The following is a 24,136-nucleotide window of genomic DNA, read 5'->3' as shown; positions in this document are numbered from 1 at the left end:
GAAACTACATCCTGCTAAAAGTTACCATAGGCAATGAAGCAATTTCATTACTAAATATATGTTCTCTAAGTAGTATGGCATCCAGATACTTAGAGGAGAAGTTAAGGGAGTTACAGGAAGAAATAGAAAGCAAAACTATACTAGTGGGGGAAGGGGCAGCTAGGTGGTGCAGTAGATAGAGCACCAGTGCAGGAGTCAGGAGGACCTGAGTTCAAATTTCACTTCAGACACTTGACACTCACTAGCTGTGTGACCTTGGGCAAGTCATTTAACCCCAACTGCCTCATCCTGGGTCATCTCCAGTCATCCTGATGAATATCTGGTCACTGGATTCAGATGGCTGTGGAGGAGAAGTGAGGCTGGTGACCTGCACAGCCCTCCCTCACTCAAAACAAAGTCAAGTGCAAGTCATGTCATCGTTTCTCTTATGGCATGGTCTTCTTTGGCAACAAAGGATGAACACACACACTGCTGGGGGACCTCAACCTCCCCCTCTCTGAACTTGATAAATCTAACCTTAAAATAAACAAGAAAGAAGTTAAGGAGGTGAATAAAACTCTGGATAAGGTAGGTATGATAGATCTCTGGAGAAAACTGAATGCGGATAGAAAGGAATATAACTTTTTCTCAGTGGTACATGGCAGAGATACAAAAATAGGCCATAAAAACCTCACCATCCAGTGCAGAAAGGCAGAGATAGACAATGCATCCTTCTTAGATCATAATGCAATAAAACTTATATGTAATCAAAGGCCATGCAAGTATAAACCAAAAACTAATTGGAAACTAAACAATCTAATCCTAAAGAATGAGTGGGTTAAACAACAAATCATAGAAACGATCAACAACTTCATTCAAGAGAATGACAATAATGAGACAGCCTACCAAATCTTATGGGACACTGCAAAAGCAGTTCTTAGGGGAAGTTTTATATCTTTGAACATGTACATGAATAAATTAGAGAAAGAGGAGATCAACAAATTGGGCATGCAGCTGAAAAAGCTACAAAAAGAACAAATTGAAAATCCCCAAGTAAATACCAAATTAGAAATACTGAAAACCAAAGGAGAGATTAATAAAATTGAAATTAAGAAAACTATTGAACTAATAAATAAAACTAAGAGTTGGTTTTATGAAAAAACCAATAAAATTGATAAATCTTTGGTCAATTTGATTTAAAAAAAGAAAGAAGAAAATCAAATTACTAATATTAAAAATGAAAGGGGTGAACTAACCTCCAATGAGGAGGAAATTAAAACAATAATTAGAAATTACTTTGCCCAACTGCATGCCCTTAAATTCGACAATCTAAATGAGATGGATGATTATTTTTAAAAATATAAATTGCCCAGATTAACAGAAGAGGAAGTTGAGTACTTAAAAAACCCTATCTCAGGAAAAGAAATTGAACAAGGGAGGGGCATAAATGAACTCCCTAGGAAAAAATCTCCAGGGCCAGATGGATTTACAAGTGAATTCTATCAATCATTTAAAGAATAGTTAATTCCAGCACTGTATAGGCTATTTGGGAAAATTACCAAAGAAGAAGTCATACCAAATTCTTTTTATGACACAAATATGGTTTTGATACCTAAACCAGGATGAGGCAAAAAACAGAGAAAGGTGGTGTTATTTTTTGTCATGGAAAGGCAGGGGGTGGATAGAAAGAGGTCTGTAAGTCATTTTTTCTGCTGAAGTAGATTAAGAATCCAAACTTTCTGAAACTACTTTGGTAGAAGACCTTGGAAGACACACATAAGGTATGATACTTAAGTCTGTAACTAGTGAGGAGGACTCTTCAAGGACACTGAGGAAGAGAAAACACATTCATGCTCTGCAGCTCAGCCACAGGCCTTTTTCTAGTCCCTCTTCACCCAAGGACAAGTTGAGTAAATGAAAGGAAATGTGTTAAAATAACTCTTTCCAGTGCTGTCTGCCGGGTTTATTGAGTCTAGCTACATGCCATATCATTCCTTCCTTCTGACTGACTGCAATACAACTTACCTTCTTTTCTCCAATTTGCTGTTTTTGACCAGGGAATTCATGAAAGCCCTGGGTCCTTGAGGCTGACCTCTGACATCATCCGAGAGATACTTGGCATTGAAATAAGCGTGTTGATGGGGGCTAACATCGCTAAGGAGGTGGCTGATGAGAAGTTCTGTGAGGCCACCATTGGTAATGACTGTTCTAGGCAATTCATTCAAGCTAATGCCTTTTCTTTCTCAAGGAATGAAGTTGGGGATAGATAGGGCATGGGGATGGGGACGTTCACGGGAAGGAAGAGCAAAGGTCCGTATGTTCCGTCTAAAGCTTGAAAATGTCTCCTAAGGAAAAGGAAGAGTGAGTCTTTATGCTGCACTGAGTAGCATTTCACTTATCCCTTGTTTTTGAGGGAAAGACTTTTTTTTTCAGATTTGCTCAGAGATCATAAGAAATCTCATAAGTGAATATTTGGTAAAATTTCCCAATGATACTTTTCTAAAATTATGAAACAAATCTGGTGCATACACTGAATTCCTCACTTGAAGTGAAAGTGAGAGAAAGCAGTCAGGTACACAATTCAATGGCACTCAACTGAGAGAAAAGAACTCTGGATTTGGAGTTCAAAGACAAAGTCCCAGTTCCCCCACCAGGGGCTGTGAGCTCTCAGGTAACTCATTTCAGCACTCTAAGTATGTCTCCTTATCAGCAAATAGGGACAATACTCATACTACTCACTTGGTGATTTTGAGAAAAGTGCCTTTTACGCTCTAAAGTGCTATATAGATGTGAATACTAATTATTATTAATGTGGTGGTAAGGTCCTAACTTAGTGGTTAGAGAGCCAGCTCCACCTCTGGCACATCCTTGACTGTGTGGCCCTGGAGAAGTCTACCATTTACCCCTCCATACCTGAAACAACCTGTGCCAGTGAAATCATAAGTTCAAATCCTATCTACTCCCTTTCATCACTTGTTCATTCTTCTCATCTTTTTGAATGTAGTGCAGATAAAAAACAAATTGCCAGTCTCTTCTCATTCCTTTATAGTTGGTGCTCTATGGACCATGGCATACAGTTGAATAAAGCCCCTGCTTCTTGTAGCTGAACAAAAGCTTTGCTCATTCTCTATGAGGATGTCCTCTGCACAAGTCTAGTAGCAGATAGGACAGCAGGGGCTGACTTTGTCATGACCTCATGCTGTTTCCACATGAGGCAGGGCTAGCAGGTACCAATAATAAGGACTCTGGGGAGCCTCTGGCATCCTCTGCTCTATCTAGAAGCCAGGGTCAAGTCAGTGGCTAGTGTCTAAGGGGTTCTGTGGGATCTCCTATGACTGACAGAATGCAAAGCTGTTTTTGTACCAGGAAAACTGTCATTATAATAAGCCACATAAACCATAAAAAAGGACTATTTGATTGTATCATTAGTTACAAAGAAAGGCTCTGGCCAAATAAAGCCTTCATTTTTGTATTAAAAAAAAAACTTTTAAAAGGAGAGGGATTTTTCTTTTATGTGATAACAGCTAACATTTATATAGCTGTGTGGTACCTACTACGTGTCAGACGCTGAGCCTAAGCACTTTATATACTTATGATCTCATTTGATCCTTACAACAAACCTGGGAGATGAGCGCTATTATTAAATCCTCATTTTACAAATGAGGAAACTTAAACAGACAGAGGTGAAGTGACTTACCCAGGGTCACACAGCTAGTAAGTATCTAAGGCTGAATGTGAGCTCAGGTCTTCTTGACTCCAAAGAGTTGTGGTGCAAACTTTTGTATGCACACCTGGTTCCAGCTCAGCAGCCAATTAAAAAGTTTTTCCATGACATGCAGTAAACTGATAGAAAAGACTCAGGGGATACCTACACTTGCTATAAGATGGGAGGAAGGATCATTCAATTACATTTATCAAGGAGCAGGTTCACCAAACCTCCCATGTAGATTGAAACCAGGTAGGGCATATTGCATATGCTATAAAAACTGGTATTTCTCATTGATCCGGTCTCCTATTACACATACGTAAAGCTGATAGAAAGTAATTTGAAAGGGGAAGGCACTGGGAGTTGTGGGAGCTGGGAAAGGCCTCCTGCAGAAGTAAAGAAGCAAGAGAAAGCAGGAGGCAGAGATTAGGATAAAGTGTATTCTAGGCATGGAAAAGTATCTCAAGCACTTAGCACAGTGCTGGCACATAACAGATGCTTAATAAATGTTTACTGATTGACTGATTGAATTAACTAAAATGGCAATAAAATATATGTGGATATACAGAAGTTCAGGACAGTATACGAAAATAAAAAAGTGTGAAGAACAACATTCTACAAGATTTTAAAAATATATATTTATAAAGCAATGATAAAATGTTGTAGTTTACATTTATAATAATAATAATGATAAAAACTAGTACTGGAAAACACAGAGCAATTGAATAGACTAGATAAACCAGAAATAGAGTCCAAAATGTGACTATTTTTAAAGGGTTAGCATTTGATAACCTAGTGACTAAAACACTGAGGAATGAAACTGTTATTCAACAAAATTATTAGGGCTGCTGTATGGTGAAAAAATAATTTCTTTACATCTCTCACACTATTGCCTGTAATAAATGCTATAGGTGGATAAAAATAAGAATAGCTAATGTTTCTATAGCACATTAAGGTTTATAAAGCACTTTACATATGTTATCTTATCTCATTGATCTTCATAACAACTCTGTGAAATAGGTACTATTTTCTTCTACATTTTATAAATGAGGAAACTGAGGCTCAGAGGGTGACTGACCTGTCAGGGTCACACAACTAGAGAGATTAAGACTAGGTAGAGAGAGCTGAGAGTTGTTGGAATAAGAGATGATACGGTTACTGAATGGGGGAGAGAGAAGAGGGCCCAGGTCAGAGCCCTGAGTTACATACACACAGAATAGAATATTGATAGTGAACCAGCAACGAGAATGGAAAAGGAGAATCAAATTTGAAGTATCAGAACCAAGACAGTAGCATCATAAAAACTCAGAAAAGAGAATATTCAGCTTTGTTGTTGTTCATTCACTTAAATCATGTCTGACTCTGTGACCCCATTTGGAATTTTCTTGGCAAAGATACTGGAATGCTTTGCCATTTCCTTCTCCAGTTCATTTCACAGATGAGGAAACTGAGGCAAACAGGCAAACACTTAAGTGACTTGCCCAAGGTGATACAGCTACTTAAGTAACTGAGGTCAGATTTGAAGTTGGGTTTTCCTGACCATGTGGAGGAGGATGAGAACTAAAGAAAAACCATCAGATTTGGCAGATTTGGCAATTAGGAAATCATCAGTAATTTTAGAGAGTAATTTCAGTGGAGTGGTCAATGTGATCAGGAAGCCAGAAATCCAGACTGCAGATTGTTGAGACATGAGTAAAAGGACATGAAGTGGATGCAATGAGAATAGAAGAGGAGGATAAAAAAATTTAGAAGCACAGAAAAGGAGGGAGGTTTGAAAATGGTGTGTAGTATTTATTTACATAGGGTTTTTTTTTTAAATAAACATTTTTTAAATAAGTAAATTTATTTTTTTAAATAAATAAAATTTATTTATTTGTTTAAATAAATTCCATGAAATGGAAATTCCTGGTATTATATTGAATTCTCTTTTTATGTTGTGCTATGTACATGGAAGTGTTCTCTTTTTTGTCTTTTTGTATTTGTTCATAAAGAATATATGATAAAGAATATAATATATAATAAAGAATAAAAAATAACTTAGCTATGAAAGGGAGGAAAGATAATAGTTTGAGGGTAGGACAGGTTCAGCATGGTTGTTTTTAAGAATGTGGAGAGTTAGGTGTGTTTGCAGGTGTCCAGAGAAGAATGGAAAGTCATGGAGAAACCGGAGATTAGAAAGAGGAGGCGATGATTGAGGGCGCAATCAAAAATATATGCAAAAGAGGTGAAAATAGAGGATGTCATCCTTGGTTTTGTGATGTAGAGGAGAAAAGAGGGAGCTTGTGGTGAATGACCTCAGTTATCTCAGCAAAGTATTAAGCATGGTCCTTAGCTAGAAGGTGGAAGTATGGGAGCCTTGAGAGGAGAAAACAGGTAAAAACCGCTGGGGAGAGTGCCCTAGAGAATCAGCTATGGAAGCGCAGAAGGATTGCCCTACTACCCAGTTGAGATTAGATAATATAAATCTGTAGTGCCTCGGGAAGGTTGGTTGCATTATTTTCTTCAGCTTTATTCACCATGTAAATAGAAGCAGAGAAGAAAGAAGGTTGGGAGTAATCTAGGCTTGGGGTCTGGCCATACATGAGTGCAAATAGGACAAGGGGGTATGGGATTTGAGAATCGAGGACAGTGTAACATTGAGCTGGTGGACAACAGAATCGAGATGTGGAAGGGAGAAAAAAGAAGGCAAAGGAGGAATGATAAACTTAGAAGGTACTGAGGGCTGGAACAATTGGTGTTCTTGGTGACAAGGTTTAAGAGGAGGTTGTGATTAGATAAAGGAATTTCAAAGTTCTTAGTCCCCTAAATGGGTAGCTGGAGTATCACAGTGGATAGAATATCAGCCTGAAGTCAGGAGGACCTAAGTTTAAATCTGGCCTCAGATAAGTTACCAGCTCTATGATCCTGGGCATCTCACTTAACCCTGTTTCCCTCTGCTTCCTCATCCATGAAAGCAGCCAGAGAAGGAAGTAGCAAATCATTCTAGTATTTTTGCCAAGAAAACTCCAAATTAGGTCACCAAGAGTCAGATGACACTAGAGAACAACAAAGTCCTTTAAATGGAACACTTGTGGATGATGAAATCAAGGGAATGATCATCCATGTGAGTGGCTGAGGGACCTTGGAGGAGTAGGAGATGAGATTGGAGGAAATTAAGAAACTGGTGTTAGGGTTTTTGAGGGAACATCAACATGGGTATTGAAGTTCTCTCGATTCTTGAATCCCATGCCCTCTTCTCCTATTGGCACTCATGCATGGCCAGACCCCAAGCCTAGATTACTCCCACCTTCTTTCTTCTCTGCTTCTATTTACATGATCAATAAAGCTGAAGGAAATAGTGTAATCGAACTGAGGAGCAGGAGTTTGGGGTGGAGAAGATGATTATGTACCCCAGGTCTCTTTAAGACAGAAGAGAGAATGACCTGGGGAGTAAATAGATAACTATCACCAGGGTCTGGATTGGGTGATACATTGAGAGAGAGTAAACCTCAAAATAAAAGAGATGGATGATTGATGGCAGCATGGAGTCAAGACTATGCTGACTCCTAAAGAAGAGGCATCCAGTAGTGGAGAGAATGGCCAGGGACACAGTATCATCTAGGGGCTAACCAGTAGGTGGAAGGAGCACAAGAGGGAGAAGTCTAAGAGGAGAGGAGCTTTGTTCATCAGGAATTCCAGAGCACACAATGAAAGAAATGATCAGAGCTGGGAAGGAATAGGGTTAAGGTGGGTGGACTCATGTCCATCTCATGAGGACAGAAATTGTGGGGATTGAGGAGTGAATGGGTTTACTCTTGGGCATTTGGAATTCAGTATCATAGAGATCAGGAGGGTCAGGGGTGATGAGAGGCAGAGAATAAGACAAAAATGTATTTGTAAAGAATCATTAAACCTTTGTCAATCAAGGCAGTCTATTGGCTTCTCATATAGGACTTTCTGAGAGGCAGATAGTTCAAAGACTGGAAAGTTTCTCTTAGAGTCGGAAAGACCTGTGTTTCAGGCTCACCTCTGACACACATGTTGGCTATGAAGGCAAGTCTAATCTAAGCACAAAATGTAGAGTAGCCGTTACTTACCAGGACCAGAAAATTCTGACCCAGACTCAATGGCTAGACTCACTCCCAGTACTGGCCTTCTGACAAGAGCTGTTGGGTTTGGAGAAATTTTATCTCTTGGTGCCCCAAGCAATTTAAAATAATAAATTGCAAAGAAGTTGCCATTTGCATTGGTAGAATGAATTTACTAGCCCAGAAACTCTTTATACTAATGAAATCACTTTCCCTAAAACTTCAGACTTCATCAATGAAGTCATTTGGTTGGTTGGGCCTAAGAGACCAATATAACAAATAAAGGCTAAGAGAACAAAGAGACCTGGATAAGGAAAGAGTACAAGAAGCAAAGGAGCCAGGGCAGGAGGGGGACAGTATGTTGGACCAGAGAGCATCCCCTCTAAAGTGTACCCAGGCAATGACTTTACGCCTCAGAATTTCAATTTGGCCACTGGAGATTTTCCTATCTCCTGGCAGTTGGTGAAAACTTGAACTTAATTCAGTGGACAGTTATTAAGCTCCTACTGTATATACAATATTCTATGTGAAAACGATTGCCTCTATGCCTCTAGATTGTATCCTATAGTGAGGTGCAACACCCTATAATGGTGAAAAAGGCCCTGGATGTGGAGTAAGGAGACTTTGGTTCAAGTCCCAGGTCTGCTACTTAACTGTGTGACCTTGAGCAAGTCACTTGTAAAATAGGCACATTTGTGCTCCCTATCTCAGTTTTCTTGTGAGGAAAGTACTTTGTAAACTCTGAAGTGCCATGGAAATGTACGTTATTATTGTTTTAGTATGTTCTATTTAGTATGTTCAGCAGGTTTAGTTCAGGCATTTCACTGAAGGGAAGCCACCCACCTTCCCTCTCAAAATAATAACACTTTATAATGCATAAGATTTACAAAGTGTTTTCACATCTCTTCATCCCCACAACACATTCTGTGAGACAGGCAGGGTAGATATTAATATCCTTTTATAGATGAGAAAAAAACCCACAACTTCTTAGTAGAGGATGAACATAAGGGAAATCAGGTCTTATTGATGTAACTTATCTGTAACGGAGGCCAACAGCTTAGGAAGTCATGTCTGCCGGCTCTTCTTCCTCAGGGTGCACAAACAAGAAACATGGGAAGATCTTTAAGGAATTATTTGAAACAGAAAACTTTCGAATGACTGTAGTGGAAGACGATGAAACTGTGGAGCTCTGCGGAGCATTGAAAGTGAGTCATGGTGGAGGGAGGCTGAGGAGCGATTGCCAAGGTACACACTGTCAGGGCCCCAACTAGCACCACCCAAAGCCCCCTCTCGGGATCAGTCTCCAGAACTGGGAAGACCAAAGTGTGAAGGCTAGCCTTACTTACCAGGACCAGAGAATTCTGACACAGGTGCAATGGCCACCTGACTGGAGTGGATGGGTTAGGAGAACCAGGGATTGTCATCTTTGATCTCATCTTCCCTATTCCCATTCTTTTGTTCTAAAACATCTCCCTTCTGGACACCTTTCACTGCAGAATATTGTGGCACTTGGAGCCGGCTTCATTGACGGCTTGGATCAGGGGGATAACACTAAGGCAGCGGTCATCCGCCTGGGACTCCTGGAAATGATAAGCTTTGCAAAGATCTTCTGCAAGAGGCCTGTCCAGGATAGAACCTTCCTGGAAAGCTGTGGGATCGCTGACCTCATCACCACCTGTTATGGAGGTCGAAGTAGAAAAGTGGCTGAAGCCTTTGCACGAACAGGAAGGGTGAGGATTAATGGGAAGGGGAGGGCACTTGAGGCTTTCCCCAGACCAAGAGATTTCTGATGGGTGTGAGTCTACCTCATTTTTCAGAAAAGGAAACCCAAGGACAAATTGATGCTTAAGTGATTTGCTTAGGGCCATATTGCTAACTAATAATTATGGGGAGTGGAATTTGAACCCAGGTCTTCCTGACTCCAAGTCCAGTCTTTTTTTAAAAAATTAATTTATTTGTTTTCAGTTTTCAGCAATCACTTCCATATGTTTTAAATTTTCTTCCCCTTCCCTCCCCCTCTCTCTCTGAGATGGCTTGCAATCTTATATAGGCTCTACACATACATTCTTATTAAACACATTTTCACATTAGTCTTGTTGTATAGAAGAATTAAAATGAATGGGAAAAACCATGAGATATAAACCAAGCCAAAACAAAACATAACAAAAGAGAAAATAGTCTGCTTCATTTTGCATTCTGATTCCATAGTTCTTTCTCTGGATGTGAGTGGCATTTTGCCTCAAGTCCTTTGCAAATGTTTTAGGTCCTTGCATTGCTGTGAAGGGCTGAGTCTACCAGAAAAATTTTTCACACACTGTGGTTGCTGCTGTGTACAAAGTTCTCTGGGGTTCTGCTCCTTTCACTCAGCATCAGTTCGTATATGTCTTTTCAGGCCTCTGTGAAGTCTTCCTGTTCATCATTTCTTATAGCACAAGAGTATTCCATTACATTCATATACCATAACTTGTTCAGCCATTCCCCAGTTGATGGACATCCCTTTGATTTCCATTTTTTGGCCACTACAAGAGCTGCTATAAATATTTTTGTATATGTGGGACCCTTTCCCATTTTAATGATCTCTTTGGGATACAGTCCTAGAAGCGATATTCCTGGGTCAAAGGATATACACATTTTTGTAGCCCTTTGGGCATAGTTCCAATTTGCTCTCTAGAATGGTTGGATCAGCTCACAGCTTCACCAACAATGAATTAGAGTTCTAACTCTCCCACATCTTCTCCAACATTTATCATCTTCCTGTTTTGTCATGTTAGCCAATCTGATAGGTGTGATGTGGTACTTCAGAGTTGTTTTGATTTGCATCTCTCAAATCAATAGCGATTTAGAGCATTTTTTCATATGACAATAGATAGCTTTAATTTCTTCCTCTGAAAACTGCCTGATCATATCCTTTGACCATTTATCAATTGGGAAATGTCCAAGTCCAGTCTTCTGTCCACTGCCAGGTAGAGCACAAATAAAAAAAAAAATAGACTGGGTTGACTTAGAGTCTTGGCCAGCCTCTTCCCTTGCCTGCTCTGGAAGCAACATGGTGCAGGAGAATACTGAATTTGGAGTCTGTTGACCTGGTTCTGTGACCTGGAACAATCTCTCTCTCATCTCAGTTTCCTCACTTGCACATGAGGACAATGGACTACAATCCTCTTCTCAACTTCAAATCTATGATCCTTAAATCATTTTATTTCTCTGGGCCTCAGTTTCTTCTTCTGTAGTATAAGAAAGTTGGACTTTAAGTGACTTCTAAGGCTGCTGAGGAACTAAGACTGCCAAGCCTTGTTAAGTTCCTTCCTGGTCATGGTCTGAAAAGTTTGACTTAGAATCAGTTCCTGTTCTCTCTCCCCTCAAAGGGCAAACAAGGCTCAGCCAGCACCCACCTGATGTCACTCCCCGATGATTTCTCCCATCCCCTGACCCAAGTCCCTTACCAACTGTTGAAGAAGGTCGAAAAAGTCATCGCAGCTTTGGCTGTGACTTGGCTTTTGCAGCAAATGAGAGACTTCTTGGAGAAGAATACTTTTACTTAACATTCCCTGTGTCTGCTGCCCCTATACAGAGCCTCCTAGAACCAGTAATGATATATTGCTGACATCCCTAGGTTTACAAAAGTTTACAAAACAATCTTCTTCAATAATAGTCCTGTTGGGTAGAGGGTGAATATATTGGCATACCTACTTTACAGAAGAATAAACTGGCTTAGAGAAAGTGACTTGCCCATAGTCAGATGGCTAGAAAGTGTTAGTAGTGAAACTCAAATTTAGGTCTTCTGTTTCAAGAGCTAGGGAAGGTTCTTTCTACTACTCAGACTGTTACACACTTAGTGCATGTGTGCTGGCTAGTCTAGCCCTTCTCTGCCATGTCCTATCCCTCCCAGACAAAAGTCTCCCATGTAGTAACTTGGTGATATCCTGAGATTTCTTCTTTCTATGGGTCTATGCTAAGATCTTCCCTTTATGGACCGTGGGGGCATTGCCTTAGAATCTCTTTCCCTACAGATCTGATGTCCTGGGAGCTCCAAGTCAACTGAGTTTGGAATTAATTGCTTGTTTCATGAATTAAAAGTTTGATTTGAGGACACTGGTGCTGTTTGCTCTGGTACCAAGATACTGCTAATTATGACTCTGCGTCTTAGTAAGCCTCAGTTAATGCTAAATTAACTGGGTATTCATTCTAAGCACTGATGATACATAGGATTTTAGAGGTCATCTAATTCAACCTGCTTCTTATCATTTCATACTATTCCTTCTAGCCCATTGAAGAATTAGAAGAAGAGATACTTAGTGGACAAAAGCTTCAGGGACCTGGAACTGTCAAAGAAATATGTAAGATCGTGAGAAGCAAAAACATGGATGATAAGTAAGTGAATGATGATAACTAATAAATAGGGAGTGGAACCTTTTTTTAGAAATCATTTTTATTATAAACTTAATCTCAGTGAAAAACAAATAAGCAAATAAGCAAAATGGGCAATTAAATTGTATAGATAACCATAAGCTTGAAGCAATATACTTCTCCAGAAAAGGGAAAATATTTATCAATTTTAGTAAAATAAAGCCTTAATCTGTGTCCCCTCTTAATCTGTTTTTTGTTTGTGTACTTATCAGATTTTGTTGCTTTTATTTTTGTACACAGACATTTTAGAGTCAATATTATGATTCTTCTTCCTTGATCACATTCTACATCTGTCTGTGTTTCGCTGTTCTTTATATCTGTTGTTATCTTTGGTGTAAAACTTATCCATTAAATAGACATGACAATATATTTGTGGTTGTTGGACATATGACTTGTTTCCGGTTTTTTGCTGTTATAAAGTCACTGAATATTTTACACAGATGATTATGTTTTTCACTATTAGACAAGGATTTTTACCACCAGTGATTTGGCACCTTCTTGAGGCTAATCAAAACTTTAAGATAATTTGCATGGGTGGTACACTGGCTGCTATTGAAGCATGATAGGCATCAAAAAAGCCAAAGAGAGACAAATGTGTTTATCTCCAGTTTGAAAGAAACACGTCATGAAATGTAGACTGTATGAGGAGGCATGCCACCTTTCCCTTGAGGTATAGAATGAGAGAAAGGGATTCATCCTACCCAGCCAGGAGTGAGGACTTGAGATCCTTTGTAAAGAGGGACAAGAGAGTGTTCTCACAATTGCCTGAGAGGCCCTTTTCAGCACCATGTAGACAGAGGTGTGAGGCAGGTGGAAAAAAACCAAATCCAGCAGTGCAGAAAGGAGACAAAAATAATACGCAGGCAGAAGATCCAGGACTGCTGTCTGGGCAGCCTAAGTCTAAAAGACTAATGACATTCAAAATATCTGTGACAAGAAGAAAGGGGCATAGTTTTAGGGACTGCAGTAAAGAAGACAGAGATAATAGTGTTAGAGACACAACTTTAGACTTAGTAAACAAGGTCAGAGCCCAGGTCCATGAGTGACAGCTGTGGCAGCAGGGTTTTTCAAAATGACAGCTGGAGAGGTAATCATGGAGACCAAGAGCTCACAAGTCCCCACTAGTGGAATCTCCCTGAACTTTCAGCCACCAGATACAATTAACTCTTAGCAAAGGAATTTACTGAGATAGTATCCCTTCTGGGCTATTTCCCCTAACTTCCACTTGAATTTGTCTTTTGGGTCCCCAAAGGGTAGCTGCTGTTATTCAGTATCTTAGACTAGTCCAGGGAAGGGAGGGGTGCCTAATGCTAGAATTCACAAGTTGATGAGCCAAAAGGCAGAATTATCTCTTAGCAAAGGCATTAACTAAAATAGCAACAATATTAAAATAATTTAAAGAGGGTAGTTATAAAACATTCCCCAGCCAAAACTTGGAACCACAAATCTACAAATATTTACAATGCCTGTAAGAAGAATGGGCACAAAGTTAGCGATGAGGCACATTTATAGGGAATACATGTGCCAAAGCAACTCTCAATTCCCTCATGGCAAGGCCTGGAAGTCCTTTCTTTACGCATGTAGCCCATAGCAACATGGACATCCACAGCTGGCTCTGCTGCCAGAACTCCGGTCCCTTGAAGTTTCTTCCTCCAGTGCCTGCCTTTCTTCATGTGTGTTTGTCTGGAGTGTTTCCATATTTCTTCAGCTGTACCTTGAACTATTTCAAAGCAATGAAGTCTAGAATTGGTAAGTGGCTTGGCTCCCTTTGGACAAGCCACTGCTAAACATTAGGGCTAATAAGAGGAGGAAAAAAGAGAAGTCTCATTCTTCTCTTCCACAAAGCTCTTACGACACTAATGTTTGTGAACTCTCCAGGGCTTAGCGATTTAAAATGGCAGAGACATGTTCAATTTCTGTTTGTCCGGTGTGCTTCTGCTCCCTTCAGTCCCACCTGAGAAAGAAGCTCACGCTTTATAGAAGAATCATGTGGCATGCCTGACACTTTAGAGTTTAACACTTTATTATCACATTAAAACTTCATCAACTGTGACTAAATCCTTTTCCCTCTACTATCGGTCATAGTTCTAGACCTGCTAACTATAACAATAAAATAAAAGAAAGACATTAAAAGCATAACCATAGGCAGAAAGGGAAAAAAGTTACTTCTATTTGCAGATGACATAGGATGATTTACTTAGGAAACTACTGAATCAGCAAAGAAACTAATCAAGTCAATTAATAGCTTTCATTAAGAAGTGGGATGCAAAGTAAATCCACAAAAAATGACAGCATTTCTATGCAAAAATCAAGAGAAAACCAAAGAAAGTGAAATCGCATTTAAAATAGCTACAAAATACATAAAATAACTGGGAGGTAGAGCCAAGATGTCAAAGTAGCAGAGAGTATTACAGCAACCTCTGCCCCACCCTGGACCTAACTCCTCCAAACAGATCTAGAAGATAACCCCAAACTGAGTCTTTATCTGGAAATTCAAAAAAAAAATATCACAGTGAGTCATTTTTTCCAGCCCAGATCAGTGTAAGAAGTCAAGTCTGCAAACACTAGGACTTGGATCTAGCTAGCAAGGATCACTTGGAGCATTCCAGCCCTGTAAGAGGCTATGTACTACGGCAAGTAGTGGTCCCAAACCCAGCAGAAAGGGGCCTAAATCTATTCAAGGAGCAGGAACAGTTGCAGTTTGGTGGCTTTGTCACTCACTACCCTGTTCTGAGTTAAAGATTCAAGGAGGACAGAGATGGAGACCTGTGCCTAAAAGTGGCATTTCAGGGTAAGATGTGGTCATGGACTACCAAGTGGTCATGGTCCTTTGTACCAAGGACAGAGCAAGGTCAGAATCAAAGCAGCAGCTGTGAGACTAACACCCCCAGAGCTGAGAGGGGTGTCAGTTTGATATCTAACCCAGTCTCAAGTGTTCAGTGGAATAACTAGGGAAGGAAGTCCAGACTAAATGAGAGTCTGTGGTTCTGTGTCTCTAAACTGGAAGTGCTTTCCAGCCAACTGACTGGGTCCATCAGCAATCTAATGGAACCCCAACCTGAACGATTCTACAATCATTGCTCAGATTCAAACCTAGATCAGTAACTCTCAGAGCTCAAATCAAGGGGACAGTGCACTGAAAACTTACAGGTCTCTAGCCAGAGCAGTCCCTGAGATCCTGGTCCAACATAGCATTTAATACTCCAAGAAAGCCACAGCAGGACCAGCCCAGACAAGGGATAAAAGTGATCATATAGAGAAAACAAATAATTTTGACTCCTCAGAAAGCTTTTATATAAACAAAATCAATGCATTTAAGAAAAGAAGGGGAAATATCAATTGGAAAAGTCATCACTGGAAATGAACAAACAACTCTGACAAACTGAAAACCATCATATGAAACAGTGCTTCAGACCTAAAGATAAGAATGCAAATGAAAACAACTCTTAGATTTCCCATCATATCTATCAAACTAGGACTTGTGATTAAAGATGAAAATAGTCAATATTATAGGACTTACAGACAATAGGCACACTAACACTGTTGTTGAAGATATGAAGTACCATTCTGGAAAACAATTTGGAATGACTGGGGACTAAAATGTTTACCACTTGACTCAGAGATTCCAGTGCTAGGCATGTACTCTAAGGAGGTTAAAGACAGAAAAGTTCCAAATGTATGAAAATTTTCATAAAAGTGTCATGTGTGTTCCTGCATGTATGTGTGCTAGCATAGATCTGGAAACAAAGTTCCATTAAATAGGAAATGTTTGTAAAAACTGTAATATGTTAATACAATGGATGTTATTTTACAATAATAAATGACAAATATGAAAAATTGGTAATATAGGAAGATTTATACAAGCCAATTCAAAATGATACAAAAGAATCAAGAGAACAATATACAAAATGAGTACATAGTGTAAATTAAAAATTTTTTTAAAATAGCATTTATAGTTCTTGGTTTGTTGTTTCCCTGACACGATGTCTGATTCTCATCCTGGGCCATCCCCCTTTCCTTTCTTTCCCAATATTGGGGTCTTTTCTAATGAGTCCTGTCTTCTCATTAGGTGATCAAAGAATTTAAGTTTTGACTTCAGTATTTGACCTTCCACTGAATAGTCTGAGTAGATTTCTTTAAATGGTATCTGACTCCTTGTGAACCTACCCCCAAATAAACAGTACAGGATGTACAAAGAAATATCTCATGATTCTTTAATGCTTGTGACCTACTACTGTGGCCTTCTACTTTTTTGACATATAATTTCTTACTTTTATTTTTTTAATTTTTTGAGGCAGTTGGAGTTAAGTGACTTGCCTAGGGTCAGGGTCACACAGATAGTGTTACGTGTCTAGTCTGAAGTTGGATTTGAACTCAGGTCCTTCCGACTCCAGGGCTGGTGCTGTATCCACTGCAGCACCTAGCTACCCCAATTTCTTAATTTTAAAGAGAATAAGCATGACTGACAGGTTTATACTATGCTTCTTCACCTGTGATCTCTCTCTTCTAGGTTTCCAATATTTGTCTGCATCTATGAAATATGCTGTGAGGGAAAGCCAGTGAGTGACTTCATCTGTTGCCTGCAGAATCACCCACAGCATGCATCAACTTGTTGATTCATACAAAAGATTAGGATAATTACATTCATTCTAATCGCTAATAAAGGGAGATAAGGTCTGAGAATATCCAACTATTTTTTTGGCAGGGGGAGGCAATCAGGGATAAGTGACTTGTCCAGGGCTACACAGCTAGCAAGTATCAAGCGTCTGAGGCCAGATTTAGAATACCTGACTATTGAGCTAAGTCTAGAAAAAGACCTTTTTCCTCAGTCAGGAGAACGCATCTAAGAAGATAACCTTCTGGAAAAGAGGTGACTTTCCCTAAATTAATTGTTTATTTATTAAGTGCTTACTTTTAGCACTTATTAACATTTATTAAGTGCTTACTTTGTCAGACATTCAGCTGAGGACTGTAAGAAAAAGCAAAACACAGTCCCTCTACTAAAGGAACTAAAGGGAGAGACAATAGCATAATCACAATGTATTGTTTAGACATTTTCTGATCATGTCCAACTCTTTGTGATTCCATTAGGGATTTTCTTGGCAAAGATCCTGCAGTGGTTTGCCATTTCCTTCTCCAGTTCATTTTACAGGTGAGGAAACTGAGTCAAACAAGATCAAGTGACTTGCCTAAGGTCACACAGTAAGTGTCTGAGGCTGAATCTGAATTTAGGAAAAGGAGTCTCCCTGACCCCAAATCCAGCATATTCTAACCACTGAGCCACCCAGCTGCCCAATAATAATAATAGCTAGCTTTAATACAAGGCTCACTTTACAAATAATTTCTCATTTTATCTTCACAACAACCCTGGGAACTGAGTGCTTTCTCATTATCGGCACTTAGGGATAAGCAAAAAGGTAGCTGATGTGCCCAGAGCCACACAGTCGGTAAGTATTGGAGGCCAGATTTGAAGCTCAGGTCTTCCTGATTCCCAGTCTAGAACTCGATGTCACCTAGCTACCTCTGAACGCAAATATTAATAGGTACACATAAGACACATATGGAAGAAAATTTTAGATAGGCACTAGCAGCTTTGGAGTTGGGAAAGGCTTCCTGCAAAAGGGCGGTGTTTGAGTTGAGCCTTACAGAAAAGAGCTTTGAGTCTTATAAGGCCTTATAAGGCCATTTGGATGTTTGTCCTAGGTAATATCTTTCTTGACAAACCACTGACCCTCTGTGGCCACTTGAATAGCAGTAGCTGCAGCTGCAATGACAAAGAGATCCTGGTGTGGGGAAGGGAGGTCAGAATGAAGATGCCACTAAGTGTGTGTCATGCAGACTACCCTGGCCCTCACCACTGGAGGCCAGGCATGTTCCATTTCTACTCTTTCTCCAGGGTTCTCTGCTATACTTAAAGGGATCTGGGGGTGCCTAGGCTCTGCAAAGGGCTCCAGCCTCCATTGATGGTGTTCTTCCCATTGCTGGGGGTGTAGACTCCCTTTGCAGGCCAATTCCATTGGCCACGTCAACCTGGACATTTGGTTAAAGAGGCAAACAAGCTAGGTGATGTACGTTCGTATTGTTTATTCCCTTAAACTAGCAGACATGCACATGGAATCAGAAGATAATTCTGACTGAGATAACCAAGTCATGGAAGACATTTTATACAATTTGAGCAATCCTGACTCAGAATGTCTGTGTCATTCAGAAATTACATCCTCCATATGCTTTTAACTGTAGCATGACAAAGGAAGTTTTCTAATTGAATAGGTTGTAAATACAAGAGAAGAAGCAAGGTGTCAACTGAAATTATAATCCCCAGGATATGTTTCCCCTACCTAGTGTATGCCCACAAAATACCAAGATAAGAAAAGCCCCACTTTTTAAGACAGTGTCTGGTCCCAAATGTGTGGGATAAAAAGACCCTTACTCAAAATCTTAAGAAAATGAAGAGGCTTCTCAATAAGAACAGAAAGAAAAAGGATTTATTACAATTCTCGACAAAGGGACATCCTTCCACCAGGTTGGGGAACCTGGTGGACAGAGGCAACTTACAGAAATTGATTTTTGTTGTTGTTCTAAAGTCCTAAACCTGATAGCTTAATTTTAGACTTCACCTCAGATGTTTCCCTACCAACAATCTGTTATTTCATAAATCTGATATTAAGCTTACAAACCTTTTGACTATAGGAAATTGCCACTAAGAGTAGGGACATTGCAGGGAAACAATATCTCCCTAACTTTATGTCAATTCCAGGCAGGAGCAGATTGTCAGCTGGCATTCAGCTAGGCTTAAAATCCACCAGGTGTCAGTGGGGAAACTGAGTCAGGAGACTCCTACCTCAGCCCAGGCTGAACAGCCACTTTCCCAACTTTACCATGAGATCACCTTTTTCAGTTCATACCAGCATCTCACAGGCTTACTGACATCATGGATCAGAGGCTCAGACCGCCTTTCTTGCTATCCACACCTTGAGTTAAACTCAGAGGAACAGTCACTTAATAGTCCCGTTAAATCTTAAAATAGCAAGTTCCAATAACCAGGATTCAGATAGGACTATAATTTCACATTGGCTAAGGAACATCTTTTGAGGCAAGTTTTAAGGCTTGCATATCTTTGTCTGTATGTTCTTGTTACTTATAGATTTACATCTGCTTCCCAAGCTTCTCAATATCTTTATAACCCTGCTCAGCCTAAGAGAATGAGCTACACATATGACAAATTCAAACACTAATTTCCTGAAACATATTCAAATCAAAAGAGAAACATTTAACTTTTCCATAAATGTCAGATTTTACCAGAGGTTACCTGTCTGCAAGAAACTTAAACTAAAATTCTTTTCCCTAAACTAAAAATGTCTCTGATTTTAGTCTCAGTAATTAATTCAGTCAATTGTTTTAATGCTAATTGCCTTACATCACTTTGTAACATGTAAAATCCTTATCCCAAATTGGGACCTTTGTCCATTACCCCCAAAAGAGATATAGTCCCATTCATCTAAAAGGCACCCCGGAAAACCTCACCTTGTGCCACGTGTAATAACTGTCTAGAGGCCCATAGAGGCATATCACTATGCCCTGTTAATCCAATTCTCCGAGTTACTGGTCACTCCCATCAAGGCCATGCTGGAAACCCCTAAAACACCTGGAACCACCCTGGACTCCTTCCTCAGTCCCTCTATCACAATGGGGAACTAAGCCAGAAGGATCCCATCCCAGGCTAAGGACACAATTCTTCCCTGAGGTTTGTCCATTAGATAATAAATTTCACGTAATCAAAAATTTTACAAGGACTCACACTAAAAGCCAATCACTAGAAATTATCACCTAAACAAATTCCCCATACACAGTTTACATTTCACATACAGATTACAACTTTAACAAAGTGAAGGGGCCACACCTCTCGGGTGCTTATTTTAGACTCTTCATATCTTAGAGATCCCTAGATGGGGCTGGAGCCCACTCCTTTCCCTCACAATAAGAAGTAGTTAACATCTCTCCTCTGAGTATCTCCAGTTCAAATTAGATCTTAAGAAGTCCTTCTGTAATGACTGGACTTCCAAATAAAAAGGGGGAGAGGGGGAATGGGACCAGGAAGGTTTCCTAAAATTTTCCAAAGAGCTATCTGGAACTATAAAATTCCTGGTCTCCCTTCTTATAACACATTAGCTTACAAATGTAAATTTGATAGGTAAACCTTTCAAAAATCATACAAAAGATCTTTTATAAAACATTTCTTAATACAACAAATATTTACCTCTTTTAAGAACAGTTTACAATTTACCACAAAACCTTCATGAATCTAACTGACAAAAATTACAAGACCTAAAACCCAAGGTCTTTTCACATTTAGCCATAAGCTTCCTTTTAAATATTTTGTAAATGCTTTATTCATAGCAAAAATCAATTTTATTTAAAACTTCTTAACAACAGAAATGAACTTTTTAATCTACTTGATACATCCTTAAATGGAACAGGCTTTAAGAATCACAAACTGTAACGGGACGAGTTAGAGCCGACCCCTGTCCATCGCAGGACGCCACACTGAGAGCCTGCCTAGATAACCTGGGGGCTTGTCAGTAGGGGTGGAACTAGATGGATTTCAGGAAGAAGGGTCTCGTCTTTGTTGGCAACGTGGCAGTTCTTTGTCCAGTTCCGGAGGTTTCTTTGTCCAAGACCATCACCTATCACCCTCTGAATCGTCAAATTCCTCATATTGGTTAAAGACCCAACCCCTCCAATGTTGGGACCCTGTGAGGCAGGGTCAGCTCTACATCCAATCTCAGCAGGAAGCAGTTTCAGAAGCTGAGACCTTCATCCCTTATCCCAAAATGTGTTGGGTCCCATCAGTTTAAAGAGGGACAGGGTAGGGTGCTTTGAGTGCATGTACTTGGGCCCCAGTTCTAATATTGCATTTCTCTTTATAAATCATTCATATTTTAGGAATACCATATAACCCTACGGGTCAGGCAATGGTAGAAAGGAAGAATAAAACTCTCAACCTGTTCCTTCAAAAACAAAAAGGGGGAATTACACAAGGCCCTCAGGCATCTCTCAATTTAGCCTTATACACATTAAATTATTTAAAATTCTATGATAAGAATCTTTCAGCAGCCATGAAGTATGCTATTGCTATAAAAACATCAAGAACTTCACTTCCAGAAAAAACACAAATAGAGAATGAAGGAAAACAGGCAATGTGGCGTGATGCAGGAGGACAATGGCATGGTCCGGGAAAAATAATCATATGGGGAAAGGGTTATGCTTGTATTTCCACAAGAAAAGAGAAGAACAGTGGGTCCCAGTACACAGGCTTTGGCTGATAGAAGAAAGAGACAATGGGAAGAAAATCACAGGGCAAGAGACTGAGAGCAGCAAAGTGAAGAAAGAAGCTGGAAGAACAAATAAGGAGTCTTTGTCATCAAAATGAGGAGGTTGATTCTGTTTCTCTTACTGACTCTTGGGGTCGGAGGACGTCCAACTCCGACCCAGGAGACAAGTGGGAATGCACATCACTGGGCATTCATCCCGAATCCTCCGTGGGTGAGGGTCATAAGATGGGGTGAAAAGATACCAACACTAGTATTACATGGCAGTTTGTCACCCATGTTTGGGGGTGTAGGCTTTGAATTTATAGGTAAATCAAATGGTTCACAGCCAAGAATGAACTTTACTGGATTGATCGCAGGATTACCGCTCTGTCTTCAAAAGAAGGTTGATGGACAATGGACTGGCACTGCATGGGTTTTTAATGATATAGCGGCCGATATGACATGGTGCGCAAACATAACTCTGGGACGTGAGACTTTGGGTTATCGAGGGGACTCTAGACTCTTTCACCTATGGACTTGGGTCATTGAGGGACAAGATATGGATCTAAAACGAGAAATAGGTTTGAGACATAGACCATATAGTACAAAAATGAATGGGGCACGAGACATGGGACAAAAACGAGAAGTGATTTCTAGAGCTGGACCACAACGTAGCAAGAGGAATGATCCTAATGTCTCCATTTATCATAATTATTCAGGTTTCGTACCATTTGAAGATTGTCAGTCACATCAATGTCAACAGACTGTGTTATTCTTAGAGCATTATAACGAGAGCCTTATTTCCTGTCACAACCTATCGTATTTTGGTCCAGATCGCTATGCCTCAGGATATCCTAGTCCTAGATATGTTACTAACAGGGGTTCTTATACAGCAGGGATTGAACGGGTGATTGCCACTATTGGGGGACAGACAGTACAAGGTTTTGTAGGACCATTTATTATTGTAGGACCAAACGGTAATATAATTACAAACCATATTAGTCTTACGGCGCGAGTGTGTTTAGGATCATCTCATGCCTTTATGTGGGATTGTGCAAGTCAGTCTAAACTCGTGCCACATATGAATATGACAGGGATATTCAATTTAACTTGTCCAAATTGTTCAGTACATAAATGCATAGGGCCACAATTTGATAAAGGAAGGCTTTATATCATTACTAGGCCAAAGTATGCACTCACTGTAGTGAAAACACAAGGATGGTATTGCACTCCAGCTGACAATATTATGTCAGTATTAGATCAAAAGATAACAAGTTTGATGTGATTCAAAAGATGTATCTCATGTGTAGTGTTAGGTATAACCTTATCAGTTGAGCTAATTGTTAGTTCTACTGTTCTCGCAATGTCTGTCTCTAACACACAGAATAGTGTCCAGGAAGCAAATGCTCTTCATGATCTCATGCGCAATGTCTCAGAAGGATTTCAATGTCAGGCTCAAATGGATAAGGAATTTTACAATGCTATTAGGACTTTACAGAAAGCAATATAGTTCTTGGGAAATGAAGTTGCATATCTAGAATTACAAGCAAAGTTACAAAGTGATCATAGGTATAATACTTTTTGTCTTCAAAACAATATAATGCAACTGAAATAGCATGGGAAAAGATTCGGGCTCAATTACAAGGTGTAGTCAATGATAATATGACCTCAGAGCTCCAATGATTGATTCAATTGGCAGAATATATCAATCAGGCTTCCCATGAAGACCTACTTCCACAAAAAAACTGCTCAACATATCTTAGATTTTTTCCAACATGCTGATCCCTGGCACTCACTAAAAACCTGGCTAATTTCATTGGGATCAGGATTACTAACATTGCTTATATTAGTTGCTATTATACCAATACTTTTAAAATGGATATTGTTGACAATTCGTAATTCCCTCTTCTCCACTAAGCATACCGTGTTGGCTATGAAAGAACAACTATACCAAAACAAAAAGGGGGAATTGTAATGGGACGAGTTAGAGCCGACCCCTGTCTATCGCAGGACGCCATACTGAGAGCCTGCCCAGATAACCTGGGGGCTTGTCAGTAGGGGTGGAACTAGATGGATTTCAGGAAGAAGGGTCTTGTCTTTGTTGGCAACGTGGCAGTTCTTTGTCCAGTTCCAGATGTCCAGTGGAGAAGACACCCATATAAGAAATAATGTTAGGTGATAGGTTCAATGTATAGGCTTAGGAATGTTCACGTAATTAAGACTATATATGCATGTGAGCTAGCTGGAATAAACGGAGTTCTTACCACCTTGTCTCCCGCCTCATTTCATTACTCACTAGATCAAGGCCTCTTGCTGGACAAGAGCCTTGGGTCGGGGTTTAGGGATCCCTGTAATGGTCTAGGGGACCCCAACAACAAACCAATTCATCATTAATTTGACAATGCAATTTCTAAATGCCAAATAACAATATCTTTCTACTTGATCCTGATAGGAAAAGTATTCTCAGACGCTGTATATTATTCCTTCAGGACAGATTTTAACTTGAAACCATATCAAACCTAGATTTATGAAAACAAAACAGAACAAAACACTTTAACCCTCCTCTTCTTTTTACTTTACTCCTTTAAAGAGCTAAAGAACCCTCTTCCCTCTCCCTCCCCTCTCAAGTCCAGCAGTCTCAGCAGTCTCGGGGTCTCACTCCAACC

The 24,136-nt window shown here is 39.8% G+C and overlaps 1 protein-coding gene across 6 annotated transcripts in view; it reads left to right on the top strand.

The window, feature by feature from the left end:
* The window catches only part of LOC140506491 (glycerol-3-phosphate dehydrogenase [NAD(+)], cytoplasmic-like), a 61,509-nt gene extending 44,667 nt beyond the window's left edge, over positions 1 to 16,842 (top strand). For all 6 annotated transcript variants that reach the window (XM_072613733.1, XM_072613737.1, XM_072613738.1 and 3 more), the window contains 5 exons: positions 2,037 to 2,175; positions 8,845 to 8,957; positions 9,249 to 9,482; positions 12,017 to 12,123; positions 16,670 to 16,842. In XM_072613733.1, coding sequence (XP_072469834.1) covers positions 2,037 to 2,175; positions 8,845 to 8,957; positions 9,249 to 9,482; positions 12,017 to 12,123; positions 16,670 to 16,775 — 699 coding nt within the window. In that variant the 3' untranslated portion in view covers positions 16,776 to 16,842. The remainder of the gene's footprint in view (positions 1 to 2,036; positions 2,176 to 8,844; positions 8,958 to 9,248; positions 9,483 to 12,016; positions 12,124 to 16,669) is intronic.
* The last annotated feature ends 7,294 nt before the right edge of the window (positions 16,843 to 24,136 follow it).

The sequence above is a fragment of the Notamacropus eugenii genome, chromosome 5 (genome assembly GCF_028372415.1).
Source record: "Notamacropus eugenii isolate mMacEug1 chromosome 5, mMacEug1.pri_v2, whole genome shotgun sequence".
Taxonomy (NCBI): domain Eukaryota; kingdom Metazoa; phylum Chordata; class Mammalia; order Diprotodontia; family Macropodidae; genus Notamacropus; species Notamacropus eugenii.
This window is presented reverse-complemented; position numbering and strand designations above follow the sequence as displayed.